This window comes from Oncorhynchus mykiss, chromosome 2 (genome assembly GCF_057628025.1).
Source record: "Oncorhynchus mykiss isolate SJ-2025 chromosome 2, ASM5762802v1, whole genome shotgun sequence".
Taxonomy (NCBI): Eukaryota; Metazoa; Chordata; class Actinopteri; order Salmoniformes; family Salmonidae; genus Oncorhynchus; species Oncorhynchus mykiss.
In genome coordinates this window covers 2,625,494-2,641,829 of record NC_143023.1, presented here as the reverse complement: position 1 = coordinate 2,641,829, position 16,336 = coordinate 2,625,494, and the positions used below count along the sequence as shown (strand labels likewise).

Sequence of the window (16,336 nt, the reverse complement as noted above, 5' to 3'; positions counted from 1 at the left end):
TATTTAACAGATGTTATTGGTCCATATTTAACAGATGTTATTGGTCACATATTTAACAGATGTTATTGGTCCATATTTAACAGATGTTATTGGTCCATATTTAACAGATGTTATTGGTCCATATATAACAGATGTTATTGGTCCATATTTAACAGATGTTATTGGTCCATATTTAACAGATGTTATTGGTCCATATATAACAGATGTTATTGGTCCATATTTAACAGATGTTATTGGTCCATATTTAACAGATGTTATTGGTCCATATTTAACAGATGTTATTGGTCACATATTTAACAGATGTTATTGGTCCATATTTAACAGATGTTATTGGTCCATATTTAACAGATGTTATTGGTCCATATTTAACAGATGTTATTGGTCCATATTTAACAGATGTTATTGGTCCATATTTAACAGATGTTATTGGTCCATATTTAACAGATGTTATTGGTCCATATTTAACAGATGTTATTGGTCCAGACACATATTTAACAGATGTTATTGGTCCATATTTAACAGATGTTATTGGTCACATATTTAACAGATGTTATTGGTCCATATTTAACAGATGTTATTGGTCCATATTTAACAGATGTTATTGGTCCATATTTAACAGATGTTATTGGTCCATATTTAACAGATGTTATTGGTCCATATTTAGCAGATGTTATTGGTCCATATTTAACAGATGTTATTGGTCCATATTTAGCAGATGTTATTGGTCCATATTTAACAGATGTTATTGGTCCATATTTAACAGATGTTATTGGTCCATATTTAACAGATGTTATTGGTCCATATTTAACAGATGTTATTGGTCCATATTTAACAGATGTTATTGGTCCATATTTAGCAGATGTTATTGGTCCATATTTAACAGATGTTATTGGTCCATATTTAACAGATGTTATTGGTCCATATTTAACAGATGTTATTGGTCCATATTTAACAGATGTTATTGGTCCATATTTAACAGATGTTATTGGTCCATATTTAACAGATGTTATTGGTCCATACACATATTTAACAGATGTTATTGGTCCATATTTAACAGATGTTATTGGTCCAGACACATATTTAACAGATGTTATTGGTCCATACACATATTTAACAGATGTTATTGGTCCATATTTAACAGATGTTATTGGTCCATATTTAACAGATGTTATTGGTCCATATTTAACAGATGTTATTGGTCCATATTTAACAGATGTTATTGGTCCATATATAACAGATGTTATTGGTCCATATTTAACAGATGTTATTGGTCCATATTTAGCAGATGTTATTGGTCCATATTTAACAGATGTTATTGGTCCATATTTAGCAGATGTTATTGGTCCATATTTAACAGATGTTATTGGTCCATATTTAACAGATGTTATTGGTCCATATTTAACAGATGTTATTGGTCCATATTTAACAGATGTTATTGGTCCATATTTAACAGATGTTATTGGTCCATATTTAGCAGATGTTATTGGTCCATATTTAACAGATGTTATTGGTCCATATTTAACAGATGTTATTGGTCCATATTTAACAGATGTTATTGGTCCATATTTAACAGATGTTATTGGTCCATATTTAACAGATGTTATTGGTCCATATTTAACAGATGTTATTGGTCCATACACATATTTAACAGATGTTATTGGTCCATATTTAACAGATGTTATTGGTCCAGACACATATTTAACAGATGTTATTGGTCCATACACATATTTAACAGATGTTATTGGTCCATATTTAACAGATGTTATTGGTCCATATTTAACAGATGTTATTGGTCCATATTTAACAGATGTTATTGGTCCATATTTAACAGATGTTATTGGTCCATATATAACAGATGTTATTGGTCCATATTTAACAGATGTTATTGGTCCATATTTAACAGATGTTATTGGTCCATATTTAACAGATGTTATTGGTCCATATTTAACAGATGTTATTGGTCCATATTTAACAGATGTTATTGGTCCATATTTAACAGATGTTATTGGTCCATATTTAACAGATGTTATTGGTCCATATTTAACAGATGTTATTGGTCTATATTTAACAGATGTTATTGGTCCATATTTAACAGATGTTATTGGTCCATATTTAACAGATGTTATTGGTCACATATTTAACAGATGTTATTGGTCCATATTTAACAGATGTTATTGGTCCATATTTAACAGATGTTATTGGTCCATACACATACTTAACAGATGTTATTGGTCACATATTTAACAGATGTTATTGGTCCATATTTAACAGATGTTATTGGTCACATATTTAACAGATGTTATTGGTCCATATTTAACAGATGTTATTGGTCCATATTTAACAGATGTTATTGGTCACATATTTAACAGATGTTATTGGTCCATATTTAACATATGTTATTGGTCCATATTTAACAGATTTTATTGGTCCATATTTAACAGATGTTATTGGTCCATATTTAACAGATGTTATTGGTCCATATTTAACAGATGTTATTGGTCCATATTTAACAGATGTTATTGGTCACATATTTAACAGATGTTATTGGTCACATATTTAACAGATGTTATTGGTCCATATTTAACAGATGTTATTGGTCCATACACATATTTAACAGATGTTATTGGTCCATATTTAACAGATGTTATTGGTCCATATTTAACAGATGTTATTGGTCCATATTTAACAGATGTTATTGGTCCATATTTAACAGATGTTATTGGTCACATATTTAACAGATGTTATTGGTCCATATTTAACAGATGTTATTGGTCCATATTTAACAGATGTTATTGGTCCATATTTAACAGATGTTATTGGTCCATATTTAACAGATGTTATTGGTCCATATTTAACAGATGTTATTGGTCCATATTTAACAGATTTTATTGGTCCATATTTAACAGATGTTATTGGTCCATATTTAACAGATGTTATTGGTCCAGACACATATTTAACAGATGTTATTGGTCACATATTTAACAGATGTTATTGGTCACATATTTAACAGATGTTATTGGTCACATATTTAACAGATGTTATTGGTCCATATTTAACAGATGTTATTGGTCCATATTTAACAGATGTTATTGGTCCATATTTAACAGATGTTATTGGTCCATATTTAACAGATGTTATTGGTCCATACACATATTTAACAGATGTTATTGGTCCATATTTAACAGATGTTATTGGTCCAGACACATATTTAACAGATGTTATTGGTCCATACACATATTTAACAGATGTTATTGGTCCATATTTAACAGATGTTATTGGTCCATATTTAACAGATGTTATTGGTCCATATTTAACAGATGTTATTGGTCCATATTTAACAGATGTTATTGGTCCATATATAACAGATGTTATTGGTCCATATTTAACAGATGTTATTGGTCCATATTTAACAGATGTTATTGGTCCATATTTAACAGATGTTATTGGTCCATATTTAACAGATGTTATTGGTCCATATTTAACAGATGTTATTGGTCCATATTTAACAGATGTTATTGGTCCATATTTAACAGATGTTATTGGTCCATATTTAACAGATGTTATTGGTCTATATTTAACAGATGTTATTGGTCCATATTTAACAGATGTTATTGGTCCATATTTAACAGATGTTATTGGTCCATACACATACTTAACAGATGTTATTGGTCACATATTTAACAGATGTTATTGGTCCATATTTAACAGATGTTATTGGTCACATATTTAACAGATGTTATTGGTCCATATTTAACAGATGTTATTGGTCCATATTTAACAGATGTTATTGGTCACATATTTAACAGATGTTATTGGTCCATATTTAACATATGTTATTGGTCCATATTTAACAGATTTTATTGGTCCATATTTAACAGATGTTATTGGTCCATATTTAACAGATGTTATTGGTCCATATTTAACAGATGTTATTGGTCCATATTTAACAGATGTTATTGGTCACATATTTAACAGATGTTATTGGTCACATATTTAACAGATGTTATTGGTCCATATTTAACAGATGTTATTGGTCCATACACATATTTAACAGATGTTATTGGTCCATATTTAACAGATGTTATTGGTCCATATTTAACAGATGTTATTGGTCCATATTTAACAGATGTTATTGGTCCATATTTAACAGATGTTATTGGTCACATATTTAACAGATGTTATTGGTCCATATTTAACAGATGTTATTGGTCCATATTTAACAGATGTTATTGGTCCATATTTAACAGATGTTATTGGTCCATATTTAACAGATGTTATTGGTCCATATTTAACAGATGTTATTGGTCCATATTTAACAGATTTTATTGGTCCATATTTAACAGATGTTATTGGTCCATATTTAACAGATGTTATTGGTCCAGACACATATTTAACAGATGTTATTGGTCACATATTTAACAGATGTTATTGGTCACATATTTAACAGATGTTATTGGTCACATATTTAACAGATGTTATTGGTCCATATTTAACAGATGTTATTGGTCCATATTTAACAGATGTTATTGGTCCATATTTAACAGATGTTATTGGTCCATATTTAACAGATGTTATTGGTCCATATTTAACAGATGTTATTGGTCACATATTTAACAGATGTTATTGGTCCATATTTAACAGATGTTATTGGTCCATATTTAACAGATGTTATTGGTCACATATTTAACAGATGTTATTGGTCCATATTTAACAGATGTTATTGGTCCATATTTAACAGATGTTATTGGTCCATATTTAACAGATGTTATTGGTCCATATTTAACAGATGTTATTGGTCCATATTTAACAGATGTTATTGGTCCATATTTAACAGATGTTATTGGTCCATATTTAACAGATGTTATTGGTCCATATTTAACAGATGTTATTGGTCCATATTTAACAGATGTTATTGGTCCAGACACATATTTAACAGATGTTATTGGTCCATATTTAACAGATGTTATTGGTCACATATTTAACAGATGTTATTGGTCCATATTTAACAGATGTTATTGGTCCATATTTAACAGATGTTATTGGTCCATATTTAACAGATGTTATTGGTCCATATTTAACAGATGTTATTGGTCCATATTTAGCAGATGTTATTGGTCCATATTTAACAGATGTTATTGGTCCATATTTAGCAGATGTTATTGGTCCATATTTAACAGATGTTATTGGTCCATATTTAACAGATGTTATTGGTCCATATTTAACAGATGTTATTGGTCCATATTTAACAGATGTTATTGGTCCATATTTAACAGATGTTATTGGTCCATATTTAGCAGATGTTATTGGTCCATATTTAACAGATGTTATTGGTCCATATTTAACAGATGTTATTGGTCCATATTTAACAGATGTTATTGGTCCATATTTAACAGATGTTATTGGTCCATATTTAACAGATGTTATTGGTCCATATTTAACAGATGTTATTGGTCCATATTTAACAGATGTTATTGGTCCATACACATATTTAACAGATGTTATTGGTCCATATTTAACAGATGTTATTGGTCCAGACACATATTTAACAGATGTTATTGGTCCATACACATATTTAACAGATGTTATTGGTCCATATTTAACAGATGTTATTGGTCCATATTTAACAGATGTTATTGGTCCATATTTAACAGATGTTATTGGTCCATATTTAACAGATGTTATTGGTCCATATATAACAGATGTTATTGGTCCATATTTAACAGATGTTATTGGTCCATATTTAACAGATGTTATTGGTCCATATTTAACAGATGTTATTGGTCCATATTTAACAGATGTTATTGGTCCATATTTAACAGATGTTATTGGTCCATATTTAACAGATGTTATTGGTCCATATTTAACAGATGTTATTGGTCCATATTTAACAGATGTTATTGGTCTATATTTAACAGATGTTATTGGTCCATATTTAACAGATGTTATTGGTCCATATTTAACAGATGTTATTGGTCACATATTTAACAGATGTTATTGGTCCATATTTAACAGATGTTATTGGTCCATATTTAACAGATGTTATTGGTCCATACACATACTTAACAGATGTTATTGGTCACATATTTAACAGATGTTATTGGTCCATATTTAACAGATGTTATTGGTCACATATTTAACAGATGTTATTGGTCCATATTTAACAGATGTTATTGGTCCATATTTAACAGATGTTATTGGTCACATATTTAACAGATGTTATTGGTCCATATTTAACATATGTTATTGGTCCATATTTAACAGATTTTATTGGTCCATATTTAACAGATGTTATTGGTCCATATTTAACAGATGTTATTGGTCCATATTTAACAGATGTTATTGGTCCATATTTAACAGATGTTATTGGTCACATATTTAACAGATGTTATTGGTCACATATTTAACAGATGTTATTGGTCCATATTTAACAGATGTTATTGGTCCATACACATATTTAACAGATGTTATTGGTCCATATTTAACAGATGTTATTGGTCCATATTTAACAGATGTTATTGGTCCATATTTAACAGATGTTATTGGTCCATATTTAACAGATGTTATTGGTCACATATTTAACAGATGTTATTGGTCCATATTTAACAGATGTTATTGGTCCATATTTAACAGATGTTATTGGTCCATATTTAACAGATGTTATTGGTCCATATTTAACAGATGTTATTGGTCCATATTTAACAGATGTTATTGGTCCATATTTAACAGATTTTATTGGTCCATATTTAACAGATGTTATTGGTCCATATTTAACAGATGTTATTGGTCCAGACACATATTTAACAGATGTTATTGGTCACATATTTAACAGATGTTATTGGTCACATATTTAACAGATGTTATTGGTCACATATTTAACAGATGTTATTGGTCCATATTTAACAGATGTTATTGGTCCATATTTAACAGATGTTATTGGTCCATATTTAACAGATGTTATTGGTCCATATTTAACAGATGTTATTGGTCCATATTTAACAGATGTTATTGGTCACATATTTAACAGATGTTATTGGTCCATATTTAACAGATGTTATTGGTCCATATTTAACAGATGTTATTGGTCACATATTTAACAGATGTTATTGGTCCATATTTAACAGATGTTATTGGTCCATATTTAACAGATGTTATTGGTCCATATTTAACAGATGTTATTGGTCCATATTTAACAGATGTTATTGGTCCATATTTAACAGATTTTATTGGTCCATATTTAACAGATGTTATTGGTCCATATTTAACAGATGTTATTGGTCCATACACATATTTAACAGATGTTATTGGTCCATATTTAACAGATGTTATTGGTCCATATTTAACAGATGTTATTGGTCACATATTTAACAGATGTTATTGGTCCATATTTAACAGATGTTATTGGTCCATATTTAACAGATGTTATTGGTCCATATTTAACAGATGTTATTGGTCCATATTTAACAGATGTTATTGGTCCATATTTAACAGATGTTATTGGTCCATATTTAACAGATTTTATTGGTCCATATTTAACAGATGTTATTGGTCCATATTTAACAGATGTTATTGGTCACATATTTAACAGATGTTATTGGTCACATATTTAACAGATGTTATTGGTCCATATTTAACAGATGTTATTGGTCCATACACATATTGAACAAATGTTATTGGTCCATATTTAACAGATGTTATTGGTCCATATTTAACAGATGTTATTGGTCCATATTTAACAGATGTTATTGGTCCATATTTAACAGATGTTATTGGTCACATATTTAACAGATGTTATTGGTCCATATTTAACAGATGTTATTGGTCCATATTTAACAGATGTTATTGGTCCATATTTAACAGATGTTATTGGTCCATATTTAACAGATGTTATTGGTCCATATTTAACAGATGTTATTGGTCCATATTTAACAGATTTTATTGGTCCATATTTAACAGATGTTATTGGTCCATATTTAACAGATGTTATTGGTCCAGACACATATTTAACAGATGTTATTGGTCACATATTTAACAGATGTTATTGGTCACATATTTAACAGATGTTATTGGTCACATATTTAACAGATGTTATTGGTCCATATTTAACAGATGTTATTGGTCCATATTTAACAGATGTTATTGGTCCATATTTAACAGATGTTATTGGTCCATATTTAACAGATGTTATTGGTCCATATTTAACAGATGTTATTGGTCACATATTTAACAGATGTTATTGGTCCATATTTAACAGATGTTATTGGTCCATATTTAACAGATGTTATTGGTCACATATTTAACAGATGTTATTGGTCCATATTTAACAGATGTTATTGGTCCATATTTAACAGATGTTATTGGTCCAGACACATATTTAACAGATGTTATTGGTCCATATTTAACAGATGTTATTGGTCACATATTTAACAGATGTTATTGGTCCATATTTAACAGATGTTATTGGTCCATATTTAACAGATGTTATTGGTCCATATTTAACAGATGTTATTGGTCCATATTTAACAGATGTTATTGGTCACATATTTAACAGATGTTATTGGTCCATATTTAACAGATGTTATTGGTCCATATTTAACAGATGTTATTGGTCTATATTTAACAGATGTTATTGGTCCATATTTAACAGATGTTATTGGTCCATATTTAACAGATGTTATTGGTCACATATTTAACAGATTTTATTGGTCCATATTTAACAGATGTTATTGGTCCATATTTAACAGATGTTATTGGTCCAGACACATATTTAACAGATGTTATTGGTCACATATTTAACAGATGTTATTGGTCCATATTTAACAGATGTTATTGGTCCATATTTAACAGATGTTATTGGTCCATATTTAACAGATGTTATTGGTCCATATTTAACAGATGTTATTGGTCCATATTTAACAGATGTTATTGGTCACATATTTAACAGATGTTATTGGTCACATATTTAACAGATGTTATTGGTCCATATTTAACAGATGTTATTGGTCCATATTTAGCAGATGTTATTGGTCCATATTTAACAGATGTTATTGGTCCATATTTAACAGATGTTATTGGTCCATATTTAACAGATGTTATTGGTCCATATTTAACAGATGTTATTGGTCCATATTTAACAGATGTTATTGGTCACATATTTAACAGATGTTATTGGTCACATATTTAACAGATGTTATTGGTCACATATTTAACAGATGTTATTGGTCCATATTTAACAGATGTTATTGGTCCATATTTAACAGATGTTATTGGTCCAGACACATATTTAACAGATGTTATTGGTCCATACACATATTTAACAGATGTTATTGGTCCATATTTAACAGATGTTATTGGTCCATATTTAACAGATGTTATTGGTCCATATTTAACAGATGTTATTGGTCCATATTTAACAGATGTTATTGGTCCATATATAACAGATGTTATTGGTCCATATTTAACAGATGTTATTGGTCCATATTTAACAGATGTTATTGGTCCATATTTAACAGATGTTATTGGTCCATATTTAACAGATGTTATTGGTCCATATTTAACAGATGTTATTGGTCCATATTTAACAGATGTTATTGGTCCATATTTAACAGATGTTATTGGTCCATATTTAACAGATGTTATTGGTCTATATTTAACAGATGTTATTGGTCCATATTTAACAGATGTTATTGGTCCATATTTAACAGATGTTATTGGTCACATATTTAACAGATGTTATTGGTCCATATTTAACAGATGTTATTGGTCCATATTTAACAGATGTTATTGGTCCATACACATACTTAACAGATGTTATTGGTCACATATTTAACAGATGTTATTGGTCCATATTTAACAGATGTTATTGGTCACATATTTAACAGATGTTATTGGTCCATATTTAACAGATGTTATTGGTCCATATTTAACAGATGTTATTGGTCACATATTTAACAGATGTTATTGGTCCATATTTAACATATGTTATTGGTCCATATTTAACAGATTTTATTGGTCCATATTTAACAGATGTTATTGGTCCATATTTAACAGATGTTATTGGTCCATATTTAACAGATGTTATTGGTCCATATTTAACAGATGTTATTGGTCCATATTTAACAGATGTTATTGGTCCAGACACATATTTAACAGATGTTATTGGTCCATATTTAACATATGTTATTGGTCACATATTTAACAGATGTTATTGGTCCATATTTAACAGATGTTATTGGTCCATATTTAACAGATGTTATTGGTCCATATTTAACAGATGTTATTGGTCCATATTTAACAGATGTTATTGGTCCATATTTAACAGATGTTATTGGTCCATATTTAACAGATGTTATTGGTCACATATTTAACAGATGTTATTGGTCCATATTTAACAGATGTTATTGGTCCATATTTAACAGATGTTATTGGTCCATATTTAACAGATGTTATTGGTCCATATTTAACAGATGTTATTGGTCCATATTTAACAGATGTTATTGGTCCATATTTAACAGATGTTATTGGTCCATATTTAACAGATGTTATTGGTCACATATTTAACAGATGTTATTGGTCACATATTTAACAGATGTTATTGGTCACATATTTAACAGATGTTATTGGTCCATATTTAACAGATGTTATTGGTCCATATTTAACAGATGTTATTGGTCCAGACACATATTTAACAGATGTTATTGGTCCATACACATATTTAACAGATGTTATTGGTCCATATTTAACAGATGTTATTGGTCCATATTTAACAGATGTTATTGGTCCATATTTAACAGATGTTATTGGTCCATATTTAACAGATGTTATTGGTCCATATATAACAGATGTTATTGGTCCATATTTAACAGATGTTATTGGTCCATATTTAACAGATGTTATTGGTCCATATTTAACAGATGTTATTGGTCCATATTTAACAGATGTTATTGGTCCATATTTAACAGATGTTATTGGTCCATATTTAACAGATGTTATTGGTCCATATTTAACAGATGTTATTGGTCCATATTTAACAGATGTTATTGGTCTATATTTAACAGATGTTATTGGTCCATATTTAACAGATGTTATTGGTCCATATTTAACAGATGTTATTGGTCACATATTTAACAGATGTTATTGGTCCATATTTAACAGATGTTATTGGTCCATATTTAACAGATGTTATTGGTCCATACACATACTTAACAGATGTTATTGGTCACATATTTAACAGATGTTATTGGTCCATATTTAACAGATGTTATTGGTCACATATTTAACAGATGTTATTGGTCCATATTTAACAGATGTTATTGGTCCATATTTAACAGATGTTATTGGTCACATATTTAACAGATGTTATTGGTCCATATTTAACATATGTTATTGGTCCATATTTAACAGATTTTATTGGTCCATATTTAACAGATGTTATTGGTCCATATTTAACAGATGTTATTGGTCCATATTTAACAGATGTTATTGGTCCATATTTAACAGATGTTATTGGTCCATATTTAACAGATGTTATTGGTCCAGACACATATTTAACAGATGTTATTGGTCCATATTTAACATATGTTATTGGTCACATATTTAACAGATGTTATTGGTCCATATTTAACAGATGTTATTGGTCCATATTTAACAGATGTTATTGGTCCATATTTAACAGATGTTATTGGTCCATATTTAACAGATGTTATTGGTCCATATTTAACAGATGTTATTGGTCCATATTTAACAGATGTTATTGGTCACATATTTAACAGATGTTATTGGTCCATATTTAACAGATGTTATTGGTCCATATTTAACAGATGTTATTGGTCCATATTTAACAGATGTTATTGGTCCATATTTAACAGATGTTATTGGTCCATATTTAACAGATGTTATTGGTCCATATTTAACAGATGTTATTGGTCCATATTTAACAGATGTTATTGGTCCAGACACATATTTAACAGATGTTATTGGTCACATATTTAACAGATGTTATTGGTCACATATTTAACAGATGTTATTGGTCACATATTTAACAGATGTTATTGGTCCATATTTAACAGATGTTATTGGTCACATATTTAACAGATGTTATTGGTCCATATTTAACAGATGTTATTGGTCCATATTTAACAGATGTTATTGGTCCATATTTAACAGATGTTATTGGTCCATATTTAACAGATGTTATTGGTCCATATTTAACAGATGTTATTGGTCCATATTTAACAGATGTTATTGGTCTATATTTAACAGATGTTATTGGTCCATATTTAACAGATGTTATTGGTCCATATTTAACAGATGTTATTGGTCACATATTTAACAGATGTTATTGGTCCATATTTAACAGATGTTATTGGTCCATATTTAACAGATGTTATTGGTCCATACACATACTTAACAGATGTTATTGGTCACATATTTAACAGATGTTATTGGTCCATATTTAACAGATGTTATTGGTCACATATTTAACAGATGTTATTGGTCCATATTTAACAGATGTTATTGGTCCATATTTAACAGATGTTATTGGTCACATATTTAACAGATGTTATTGGTCCATATTTAACATATGTTATTGGTCCATATTTAACAGATTTTATTGGTCCATATTTAACAGATGTTATTGGTCCATATTTAACAGATGTTATTGGTCCATATTTAACAGATGTTATTGGTCCATATTTAACAGATGTTATTGGTCCATATTTAACAGATGTTATTGGTCCAGACACATATTTAACAGATGTTATTGGTCCATATTTAACAGATGTTATTGGTCACATATTTAACAGATGTTATTGGTCCATATTTAACAGATGTTATTGGTCCATATTTAACAGATGTTATTGGTCCATATTTAACAGATGTTATTGGTCCATATTTAACAGATGTTATTGGTCACATATTTAACAGATGTTATTGGTCCATATTTAACAGATGTTATTGGTCCATATTTAACAGATGTTATTGGTCCATATTTAACAGATGTTATTGGTCCATATTTAACAGATGTTATTGGTCCATATTTAACAGATTTTATTGGTCCATATTTAACAGATGTTATTGGTCCATATTTAACAGATGTTATTGGTCCAGACACATATTTAACAGATGTTATTGGTCACATATTTAACAGATGTTATTGGTCCATATTTAACAGATGTTATTGATCCATATTTAACAGATGTTATTGGTCCATATTTAACAGATGTTATTGGTCCATATTTAACAGATGTTATTGGTCCATATTTAACAGATGTTATTGGTCACATATTTAACAGATGTTATTGGTCACATATTTAACAGATGTTATTGGTCCATATTTAACAGATGTTATTGGTCCATATTTAGCAGATGTTATTGGTCCATATTTAACAGATGTTATTGGTCCATATTTAACAGATGTTATTGGTCCATATTTAACAGATGTTATTGGTCCATATTTAACAGATGTTATTGGTCCATATTTAACAGATGTTATTGGTCACATATTTAACAGATGTTATTGGTCACATATTTAACAGATGTTATTGGTCACATATTTAACAGATGTTATTGGTCCATATTTAACAGATGTTATTGGTCCATATTTAACAGATGTTATTGGTCCATATTTAACAGATGTTATTGGTCCATATTTAACAGATGTTATTGGTCCATATTTAACGGATGTTATTGGTCCATATTTAACAGATGTTATTGGTCCATATTTAACAGATGTTATTGGTCCATATTTAACAGATGTTATTGGTCCATATTTAACAGATGTTATTGGTCCATATTTAACAGATGTTATTGGTCCATATTTAACAGATGTTATTGGTCCATATTTAACAGATGTTATTGGTCCATATTTAACAGATGTTATTGGTCCATATATAACAGATGTTATTGGTCCATATTTAACAGATGTTATTGGTCCATATTTAACAGATGTTATTGGTCCATATTTAACAGATGTTATTGTTCCATATTTAACAGATGTTATTGGTCCATATTTAACAGATGTTATTGGTCCATATTTAACAGATGTTATTGGTCCATATTTAACAGATGTTATTGGTCCATATTTAACAGATGTTATTGGTCCATATATAACAGATGTTATTGGTCCATATTTAACAGATGTTATTGGTCCATATTTAACAGGTGTTATTGGTCCATATTTAACAGATGTTATTGGTCCATATTTAACAGATGTTATTGGTCCATATATAACAGATGTTATTGGTCACAGAGAGCCTCTAGTCATACCTTATCATAGAGGTTTCCAGAGAGCCTCTAGTCATCCTCATACCTTATCATAGAGGTTTCCAGAGAGCCTCTAGTCATACCTTATCATAGAGGTTTCCAGAGAGCCTCTAGTCATACCTTATCATAGAGGTTTCCAGAGAGCCTCTAGTCATACCTTATCATAGAGGTTTCCAGAGAGCCTCTAGTCATCCTCATACCTTATCATAGAGGTTTCCAGAGAGCCTCTAGTCATACCTTATCATAGAGGTTTCCAGAGAGCCTCTAGTCATACCTTATCATAGAGGTTTCCAGAGAGCCTCTAGTCATACCTTATCATAGAGGTTTCCAGAGAGCCTCTAGTCATACCTTATCATAGAGGTTTCCAGAGAGCCTCTAGTCATCCTCATACCTTATCATAGAGGTTTCCAGAGAGCCTCTAGTCATACCTTATCATCGAGGTTTCCAGAGAGCCTCTAGTCATCCTCATACCTTATCATAGAGGTTTCCAGAGGGCCTCTAGTCATCCTCATACCTTATCATAGAGGTTTCCAGAGAGCCTCTAGTCATCCTCATACCTTATCATAGAGGTTTCCAGAGAGCCTCTAGTCATCTAGTCATACCTTATCATCGAGGTTTCCAGAGAGCCTCTAGTCATCCTCATACCTTATCATAGAGGTTTCCAGAGGGCCTCTAGTCATCCTCATACCTTATCATAGAGGTTTCCAGAGAGCCTCTAGTCATCCTCATACCTTATCATAGAGGTTTCCAGAGAGCCTCTAGTCATCCTCAAATCTTATCATAGAGGTTTCCAGAGGGCCTCTAGTCATCCTCAAACCTTATCATAGAGGTTTCCAGAGAGCCTCTAGTCATACCTTATCATATAGGTTTCCAGAGGGCCTCTAGTCATCCTCAAACCTTATCATAGAGGTTTCCAGAGGGCCTCTAGTCATCCTCAAATCTTATCATAGAGGTTTCCAGAGAGCCTCTAGTCATACCTTATCATAGAGGTTTCCAGAGTTCCTCTTGTCGTCCTCATCACTACTGTCCTCTATGGGAGGGCTCTCCCTCTTCATGTCGTCCCCTAAGTAGTGTTCAAACACGCTGGAGAAGGCTATAGCTGACAGCATACACACTACAGGGGTCAGGGTCAGCATCAGACGGACCATCACTCCAGCAAAGTAGACAGCACTGATGGCATACAGCGCCACTAGGGGGGAGAGAGAGCAGGGTTAGAGTTTAATATACTGGGTTAGAGTTTAATATACTGGGTTAGGGTTTAATATACTGATGGCATACAGGGCCACTAGGGGGAGACAGAGAGCAGGGTTAGAGTTGAATATACTGGGTTAGGGTTTAATATACTGGGTTAGGGTTTAATATACTGGGTTAGAGTTTAATATACTGGGTTAGAGTTTAATATACTGGGTTAGGGTTTAACACACTGGGTTAGGGTTTAATATACTGATGGCATACAGGGCCACTAGGGGGAGACAGAGAGCAGGGTTAGAGTTGAATATACTGGGTTAGGGTTTAATATACTGGGTTAGGGTTTAATATACTGGGTTAGAGTTTAATATACTGGGTTAGAGTTTAATATACTGGGTTAGGGTTTAATATACTGATGGCATACAGGGCCACTAGGGGGAGACAGAGAGCAGGGTTAGAGTTTAATATACTGGTTTAGGGTTTAATATACTGGGTTAGGGTTTAATATACTGGGTTAGGGTTTAATATACTGGGTTAGAGTTTAATATACTGGGTTAGAGTTTAATATACTGGGTTAGGGTTTAATATACTGATGGCATACAGGGCCACTAGGGGGAGACAGAGAGCAGGGTTAGAGTTTAATATACTGGGTTAGGGTTTAATATACTGGGTTAGGGTTTAATATACTGGGTTAGGGTTTAACACACTGGGTTAGGGTTTAATATACTGGGTTAGGGTTTAACACACTGGGTTAGGGTTTAATATACTGGGTTAGGGTTTAATATACTGGGTTAGAGTTTAATATACTGGGTTAGGGTTTAATATACTGGGTTAGGGTTTAATATACTGGGTTAGGGTTTAATATACTGGGTTAGGGTTTAATACA

The 16,336-nt window shown here is 30.9% G+C and overlaps 1 protein-coding gene across 1 annotated transcript in view; it reads right to left on the bottom strand.

Annotated features, from left to right (window-relative positions):
- LOC118937320 (dolichyl-diphosphooligosaccharide--protein glycosyltransferase subunit STT3B) overlaps nucleotides 1-16,336 on the bottom strand; it is a 141,248-nt gene that overhangs the window by 26,380 nt on the left and 98,532 nt on the right. The window contains exon 10 of the mRNA XM_090216089.1: nucleotides 15,240-15,451. Within this exon, the coding sequence (XP_090072215.1) occupies nucleotides 15,240-15,451 (212 nt within the window). The remainder of the gene's footprint in view (nucleotides 1-15,239; nucleotides 15,452-16,336) is intronic.